Source organism: Brachyistius frenatus, unplaced genomic scaffold, assembly GCF_029030835.1.
Source record: "Brachyistius frenatus isolate BFR_SWC_R1_liver_20210118 unplaced genomic scaffold, ASM2903083v1 Contig_211, whole genome shotgun sequence".
Taxonomy (NCBI): domain Eukaryota; kingdom Metazoa; phylum Chordata; class Actinopteri; family Embiotocidae; genus Brachyistius; species Brachyistius frenatus.
In genome coordinates, this window is record NW_027210810.1 from 194808 (window position 1) to 203918 (window position 9111).

The following is a 9111-nucleotide window of genomic DNA, read 5'->3' on the forward strand; positions in this document are numbered from 1 at the left end:
GGGGAGCAAGGGGTGAGTAAGTGGGACGGCTGTTAAAGGGACAGTCCACCGTTTTTAGAGCAGCTGAGGAAGCTGCAGCTCCTTCTGCTGGTCAGACTCAAACATGTGAGTCATCATTACAGCTGAGTAGAAAACAACACATGGGTCCTATTCTCACAAGTTAATAAGAAGATATTATTGTATAAATACAAATCTGAAGTCTGTTAGTAGAAGATTTCAAACAAGAAATAAATAAAGATATTTAACAGTATATAAATGCTTGTTTGCAAAAAAAAACAACCTGTTTAATCAGATCAGATTGAGACACATTTAAGCTTTTAAATGATCTCTGATACAAATTATTTCAGATGTTCAAATATTAAAATATCTTTTTTTGACCCGACCTGAAGATAAAAGCAGCCTTTAGCCAACCAAAGAGGAGAAATATAAAATCAAAGATCAAAATATAAATATCAAAAACAGACTTTTAGTTCCTATCAGGTTTGGTTGACATAAAAGAAGGAAAAATCTTCACATTAAAAAAACTGCCTCATTAATTTCAGAATATACACTCTTCGGGACTGTTTACTGGAATTACACATCATCAATAATTTATCAACGTGCATGTTCCTGATGAATACACAAGAGAGGTCACGTCACATGACCACAGGTGTCTCCTCAGGTTTATTTCAGGTCACAAATAACATCAATACGAACAAAAAACAAACTCCAAACCAAAACATTATTTACATCATCGGACACGACGACAAATGAGATTTCTATTTATGTTACCGTGATGACAAAATAATATATGTGATAAGTGTGTTGACTGTCTGACGGTTTAATTCAGCTGTTTTAAGCTCCAACAACTAATCAGAGCATTAATCTGATAAACAACGATAAAGACAGTCCTACATTTTTGGAAAACTACGAAGTCCCTGAAGAGCCAGAACACGACTATTTTTTAAAAATTTGGTGGACAAGATTTTCGAACAGATGTGGCTCTTGTTCTCACAACATAATAAACAGGATACAGATGTTGTAATTCAGAGTCAGATAAAATAAAATTTCTCCAGATCAAACTGATTTCACTAAATGTCAGACTTTGTGTTTTTAATGCAGAACTGTTGTTTTCACTTCATTGAATGGACCTGCAGAGGTGCATCAGGTTCTGTCTTTAAAGCTGTGATGAGTTTCCTGTCTCGTATCAGCTTCATGTGTAGGTGTCTCCGTATCTGCGGTGTCCGTCGGTAATCAGCTGAGTCTTCTCGCTGGCGTTAGTCGGCTGGTGGACGATTGGAGCTTCGACGTCTGCAGAGAAACACAAAGCACAAACTCAGATTCATTATTACATTTATCTGTGGACAGATGTGGCTCTGCAACAAAACAAAGACAAAAACAAAACAAAAACACAAAACAAACACAACAAAACAGCAAAATAAAAAAGACACAAAGAAAACACAAAATAAAACAAACACTACAAAACATAACAAAATAAAAAAAAGACAAACAAAACGCAAAATAAAACAAACACAACAAAATATAGCAAAATAAAAAACACAAACAAAACAAACACAACAAAACAAAGGTGCGCATTTAATAGTTACAGGAAGGCTGTCAAAATAAAAACTTCCTGTCATCTCACCATTGTCAGGGTCGTTGCGGATCTCCTCCTCCAGGTCGTCGGGGGAAACGTAGTCTTGCTCCGCCCCCTCACCTGTGGGCGTCGGCTTGAGTTTCCCACAGCAGCAGTTGCAGCAGCAGCAGAGGCAGCAGCAGCAGTAACATCCGGTCACGATCCCACAAACAAAAAACAGACCCTGGAACAGAAACAGGCCATCGCTTGACATCATCTCATGTCACCTCTATTTAGTCAGAGTCAGTATAAGCCCCGCCCCCCACCTTGGCCCACCAGGTGGACAGCATGAAGTACGCGTTGACATTATCCTCTCCGAACTGCTGAGCCACGTAGAGTCCCAGAGAGCCGTACGAGTCGTAGATGTTCCTCTTGGGGAGGTCGGACAGGACGGCGTGAGCGCTGTTCAGCTCCTTGAACTTCTCCGAGGCCTCGGGGTTGTCCGGGTTTTTATCCGGGTGGTACCGCAGCGCCAGCTTCCTGACAACAAACACAGGCTTTAAGGTTCGCTGGTGTTCAGCATCACAGAACATATAAACTTAGAAACTTCTAATTTAACTAATTTTAAACCACTTGTCGGTGCACTAGCGGGCGTCCACACAGCAGGGGGCGCTGCCGCACAGATGTCTGTGTTTGTGTCAAATGACAAAGTGAAGTGTTTACCTGTGGAGCCAGCTCCGATCCTGCATTCATCAAACCAACATTCAACTTTAGCAGTTTCAGCAGCAGGTGAGTGGGCGGGGCTTTGGTCGTCTCACCTGTAGGATTTCTTGATTTCGTCATGGGTGCAGCCTTTCTCCAGACCGAGGATCTGATACAGAGATTCTCCAGAGGTGGACAAAGTTCGCTGCCTCCCTTCAGACATCCTGACACCATCACCTGTCACAGGTAGAAAAAAACATAAATATACTGGTGGGCTTTGCCCCGTTAGCCCAGGTGTTGCTACCTGCCTTTTTAGCAGCATAGCTACAGGAGCTAACATTAGCCAAGGTGTGGCTAGTTGCATTGTTACCAGTGTAGCTACGGGAGCTAACTTTGGGCCAGATGTGGATTGCCAGTGCTTCCCAGGAAGCTCGCATTGCTTCAGTTTGAGGTCGCACGTCATCTTAAAACTGTAAAACCTAAAAATGCTTCAGTTTTCAAGCAGATACAATGAAGACAAAACATCAAATCATTAAATCTGATAAGATTCAACCAGCCTCCTGGCATTTTCACATACACAATCAATTGAAAGGAGCAACGCTGCTGAGCATGCTCCGTAGGCCCCAAAATGCAGAAACATGCCAGATGGTCAGTGAGCAGCTTTCACGGGCATTTTTACAAACATATGTAAAATAATGAATTTATTATAGAAAAATGTGAATTTTTCTGTTGATCATTTCAGCTTTTGTTCATTTCATCTTTAAACGAGTAGAAACTACAACACTGCACTCGGCCATCTCTGTGCCTCTAAATCGCATCCTGTAGTGTGTTTATCTTAAATTTCAAAAACCAGACAAAACACAAAGTTTGAGGTTCCCACGAGCTCTGGACTGTAAATAAGAAACTAAAGTAAATTTTTTGTTTAAAATGGATCAGAGAGCTGAGTGAATCAGTCAGTCGGTGGATGCTGCAGAGAGTCCAGGTTTTACCTGCTGATCAATGGCAGTGATTGATTGTCGGGTAAAATCATCAACTTTTTGTCTGTTTTGCAGTTTTACAGAAGCCTTATTAGAACAAATAAAGTTCACTTATCCTGTAGGATTTATAATGTTAATAAAACACTGGAGTACACTAATGTGATGAATCAACATGTTCTATAACGTTTTTAATGTAAATCCTGTGAGCAGAAAGCAGTTAAAGGCCATCAGTAAATAATTTATATTGTTAATTATTACTTTGAACAAGATAAAAAGAAAAGGAGCTGGTGGAAGATAATAGAAACATAAATGACTAACTAAAACCTAAACTAGTATCATTAAACGAGTGCAGGTTTGAGGAAACATTTATATTTTGACTATTAATTATTTTGTGTCATTATAATAATCAGATAAATATAACAATAATAATGAAGACATTTGCTGTACTGAGAAGTAAAAATCCTCTGAAAACATCAAACTCTTTGGGTAAATTAAAATGCAGACAGGGCCTCTTCTAATCATTTGTGGGCCCCGGGGCTAAAACAGGTGGATGGGCCCTCACTGCCCCCCATTAAACATCCAAACAGCAGCTGAAACAATACAGAAAATCAATTGGCTACAAAATTGATGGAGCTTTTAAAACCTTTGTTTGTTTTTAATAAATAAAGAGAATAAATAATCTGTAGATAATAAAAACAAACATGCTCTGCTTCAGGGAATAAGGATAGACATTTCATCACTTTTTTGTGACATTGTATACACTGAACAATCAATTATTAAAGAGAAGAACTGTCAGGTGTATCAATAATGAAAATAATTGTCAGCTCTGTGAAGATGTAAGTTTTCCACAACATAAATGACACAAGACTGAAATGTATTTAAGCTATTCGATGAAGCTGCACACAAACTAAAATAAGATTCTGTAACTCAGACTCCCTTCACAGACCAGAACCAGGATATTTATCAGATTCGACTTTTACTGGCGTTCATTTAGAACAAATAACAAATTCATGTTTAATTGAATCATGTGGACACTAAGGAAAACCTGGAGCTTTGGGTCCTCAATCTTACAGAAGAATTGTAACCATGACCCGTCACTGAGGCTGAACCAGGATCTCTGTGGCCCCTGGATGCCTCAGATATACGGTTTTCATTGAACAGAGGTGAGATAACTGATTATACACGATGATGTCACTCAGATATTTGCCTGCCTATAAAGAAATCAAAGGTCAGAGTGAAGGTTAAAGATCGTTACCTGCCTGCTGAAGCCTCGCAGCGTCCCGGAGCGTCTGCCTACCTGTCCAGGTGAGTTTGTGGTCGACACCGCGGCTCAGAGGATCTCTGACAGCCTCCATCAAACATTCAGCAGCGGCCCAGCTCCGGTGACCACGAGCCGCCACGCCTGCTCAGGTTTCACCGAGGCGCTCCGGTGGACGCATTGTGACAGGGAGGGAGGGCGGTTACCACGACAACCAGGTGAGACGGTAGGAGGTGGGGCAGAAAGGAAAAATAGATAGATAGATAGATAGATAGATAGATAGATAGATAGATAGATAGATAGATAGATAGATAGATAGATAGATAGATAGATAGATAGATAGATAGATAGATAGATAGATAGATAGATAGATAGATAGATAGATAGATAGATAGATAGATAGATATGAAGAGGAGGAGGAGTTTCTGTGGTGTTCATACTTCAGATCGTTAAAAGACATTCAGATTTAGCTGGTTTCTCTGGTTTATATTCTGCTGTGGGAATGTTTTCTCCACAAATGGCGGTGGTGTACCACAAGGCTCTGAATGAGAACCTCTGCTTATTTAAAAATTGTTCATGCTTCCACTCTGCAACCTTATATAGAAATTTAGATAAATGTTAGTTTATATGTAGATGACACATCAAGCCTCAGCTGCTGTGGTCACGGCTGCAGAAAAGAAAACAGGAGACACAACTTCCTGCAGCTGTAACGTTGGCTGAATGTCCCATTCGAACTCTAATGACCACATATTCAGTATTTTATGAATGTTGAAGATGAGTAACAGTTCCACAGTGACTTGTCCTGTTTTCACTTTATTATTGTTTAATCATCACAAAAATACCATATAATGTTTTGTTATGTGTGAAATTCAGCACCAGGTGTCTTGAAAGGGAAATCCACATTTAGTATCTTGGTCACAAGTCAAATCAGCAGCAGGTAAGAGTGAAGTTTGATTTCCAGCATGGCGTCTCATCAACTCGCTCTGATCCTCAAAACCCTGAAAACATTAACAAAGAGGTGTCTTTCTGAACCTGAACAGGAAGTGACGATCAGAACAGAAGCTGTCTGTATCAGCTGTGTGCTCATGACAGGAAATACTCACAGGTGATTGGTCCGGCAAATACTGGCACCTAATTGGTCGAGGCTGCAGCAGAACGAGTCATTCAATTTATTAGAGCATTCATGACCCTTCATGCCACAAAGCAGCTGCTGTTTCACCGCTCTCTGATCACAGTATGGAGGTTATGTTTGTAACCTACCCCGGATGACGAGGGATGTGACGCCTTGCTCGTTGCCACTGGGGTAGGTGGCGTATTCGCAGATGTACTTCCCTTCATCGCTCTTCTTTACATTAGTTATCTGGATGGAGGGGTTGGCCAGGTTCGGAGGACTGGGTCCGAAACTGATTCTGCCCTTCACATGTGAGTCGGGGTAGTTGGGAACAAAGTTGGGGTGAAACACAGCAATGTACATCCTTTCTCCATCCTTTGGCTCGTAGATCCAGATGACCTGTGACAGAGGAGGTTGAACACAACATTCAGAGTCGTTGACTTCTCACTTCACAGAGATGTGACTAAGAGATGCAACTGTTGTTCAACCCACAAAACAAAATGGAGCCCTGTGCTGTTTGTTAGATTGAATCTTCAGACTCAACCATAGACTGTATAAAAGTGGATCGTAGCTTTGGGCTCTTTAAAATGAGGCTGATGCAGATGTGCCTTAAACTGTAATACCACTGAGTGCCACTAGAGGTTGGCTCCAAAAGGAGTCTGGCTCCATAGACTCCCATTCAACGAGTCTCAAAAAATTCTCCCTCAATAAGATTTCTCCACGAGTTGTCTCGGTTTTGTGAGCCAACGTCACTCCTTCTTATTAGTTTTCTGGCCGTCCATCTGAAAATAATCCCATCATCCTATCAGGCCTGTGGTGCAGTCAGGTTACAGCTATTGGTGGGCAGGACGTAGTATCGGCAGGTTTCCAGTCAGATCGAGTCAGATCCCCCGCTCACCCCCCCGAGCTCGCCCAAATATGGTCACTACCGGCTCCACACTGCTTGGGACTAGAAAGATGGCGCCGGCCAAATTATGAACTCAAGGCTTCATTATGACCGTTCACAAATGCAAAAAAATGCATCATGGGAGTCTGACCATTGTGATTTGCGTCTCGGAGCCAGCATTGAAGCCACAGCGCAGGTTGACTGTCTGGCCAGGATGCGACACCACCTCTGGATCAACCTCCACCTGCTGATCTGAAACAAAGAAAGAGAAACATTCATCTCTGTTTCCTGACGTCTAAAGAAAGAAGCAATGCAGAGGAGTCATGCCAGGTCAAAGCCTCCTGAACTTGGCTGTAGGGAAGAGTCCGGTGCGACAGAGGACAGCAAAAAGAGTCTGCTGTCTGTCCATGACTGAGTAACTGTGGACCCTACAGTCTTTAGAGCCAAAGCACATTCTGACCTCATCAACATGTGGATGGACTCTCCAGCAAAGGTCACAGAGAGGTCAAAGAATTAATTACAAGAGTCGTCCAGAATCAGTTTAATCAGCCTCGCATCAATTTATCAGAGCATTCATGACCCTTCATGCCACAAAGCAGCTGCTGTTTCACCACTCTCTGATCACAGTATGGAGGTTATGCTAGTAACCTACCCTGGATGACGAGGGATGTGATGCCTTGCTCGCTGCCGCTGGGGTAGGTGGCGTATTCACAGATGTACTTCCCTTCATCGCTCTTCTTTACATTAGTTATCTGGATGGAGGGGTTGGCCAGTTTCGGAGGACTGATTGCGAAGCTGATTCTGCCCTTCACATGTGAGTCGGGGTAGTTGGGATCGAAGTTGGGGAGAAACACAGCAATGTTGAGCCTTTCTCCATTCTTCGGCTCGTAGATCCAGATGACCTGTGACAGAGGAGGTTGAACACAACATTCAGAGTCGTGGACTTCTCACTTCACAAAGATGTGACTAAGAGATGCAACTGTTGTTCAACCCACAAAACAAAATGGAGCCCTGTGCTGTTTGTTAGATTGAATCTTCAGACTCAACCATAGACTGTGTATAAAAGTGGATCGTGGCTTCGGGCTCTTTAAAATGAGGCCGATGCAGATGTGCCTTAAACTGTAATACCACTGAGTGCCACTAGAGGTTGGCTCCAAAAGGAGTCTGGCTCCATAGACTCCCATTCAACTAGTCTCAAAATATTCTCCCTCAATAAGATTTCTCCACGAGTTGTCTCGGTTTTGTGAGCCAACGTCACTCCTTCTTATTAGTTTTCTGGCCGTCCATCTGAAAATAATCCCATCATCCTATCAGACCTGTGGTGCAGTCAGGTTACAGCTATTGGTAGGCGGGACGTATTATCGGCGGGTTTCCAGTCAGATCCCCCCCCCCTCCTCCGAGCTCGCCCAAATATGGTCACTACCGGCTACACACTGCTTGGGACTAGAAAGATGGCACCGGCCAAATTATGAACTCAAGGCTTCATTATGACCGTTCACAAACGCAAAAATTTTTATCATGGGAGTCTGACCATTGTGAGCTGCGTCCCGGAGCCAGTGAAGCCACAGCGCAGGTTGACTGTCTGGCCAGGATGCGACACCACCTCTGGATCAACCTCCACCCGCTGACCTGAAACAAAGAAAGAGAAACATTCATCTCTTTTTCCTGACGTCCAAAGAAAGAAGCAATGCAGAGGAGTCGTGCCAGGTCAAAGCCTCCTGAACTTGGCTGTAGGGAAGAGTCCAGTATGACAGAGGACAGCAAAAAGAGTCTGCTGTCTGTCCATGACTGAGTAACTGTGGACTCACCTGCACTCTGAGATGAACAGGCGGCCACGAGGAGCAGCGGAAGCAGGCGGATGAAGTCGTGGAACATTTTTACCCAGCAATCTGTAAGAAAGTCCATATTTTAACACTCGTGATTAATTGTATTGATTGATATGGCACAGCCATACCATCAACTCTTATTGTGTGGATTATTTTTAGTGAACTTCAGTTGACATAAACATCCTGGATTTAGTTGTAAAGTCAAACACCAGGGCCAGAAAATGGTTGTTCTACTGCATGCGGTATATTTATTAACTATAATTAGGCCTTAAATGAGCAGAGAAAGACAAATAAATTGTTAATCATGATTATTTGTCTGGCAATTAACTAAACTAACTAAAGGACTCAGATCAGGAAACTTCAGGACAACCTGAATAAACTACATCAAACATGTTGGATATTTACGACTTTAAATCTGGTTGTGTGAAAGGAACAGCGAGAAAATATTGATCAGGAGCCCTCAGTTCCTGACTGACAAGCTGACAGCTCCATAATGAACAATATCTCCACGGCAGAGAGGGTCAAAGAAAGTATAAACATGATTTTTAATGATCACAGGTTTCCCTTCTAGTAATATCAGAAATGTTTGCTTGTAGTTAAAGCTCAGCCGTGTTTGAAACTAACAATAAAACTGTATTTATAACTCACCTCCAGCTGCAGAAAGTGTAAACCTTGCTGATTGTATTTAAGCTTTAATGGATCGAAATTGTAGATTTGGAGTGAGCAAATCAAATGAGACGGCGGTGGGTGGCAAAAGAGATATTTATTTACAGTCCATTTCTGAGTTGGACTGTAC

General features: G+C 42.3%; 2 protein-coding genes across 2 annotated transcripts; both read right to left on the reverse strand.

The window, feature by feature from the left end:
- Window positions 1–450: 450 nt before the first annotated feature.
- Window positions 451–3131, reverse strand: LOC138633211 (dnaJ homolog subfamily C member 5-like). The gene is made up of 4 exons (XM_069719328.1): window positions 2374–3131; window positions 1882–2095; window positions 1625–1799; window positions 451–1290 (listed from the first exon to the last, which is right to left on the reverse strand). Exons 1-4 carry the CDS (start codon window positions 2718–2720, stop codon window positions 1193–1195), a joined length of 834 nt encoding a protein of 277 aa, XP_069575429.1. The 5' UTR covers window positions 2721–3131; the 3' UTR covers window positions 451–1192.
- Window positions 3132–5285: 2154 nt separating this feature from the next.
- On the reverse strand, window positions 5286–9049 carry LOC138633214 (nectin-2-like). The gene is made up of 8 exons (XM_069719331.1): window positions 8964–9049; window positions 8298–8378; window positions 8021–8118; window positions 7142–7391; window positions 6641–6741; window positions 5753–6002; window positions 5596–5637; window positions 5286–5490 (listed from the first exon to the last, which is right to left on the reverse strand). The coding sequence occupies exons 2-7, from the start codon at window positions 8362–8364 to the stop codon at window positions 5624–5626; spliced, it is 780 nt and encodes a 259-aa protein (XP_069575432.1). The 5' UTR covers window positions 8365–8378; window positions 8964–9049; the 3' UTR covers window positions 5286–5490; window positions 5596–5623.
- Between the last annotated feature and the right edge of the window lie 62 nt (window positions 9050–9111).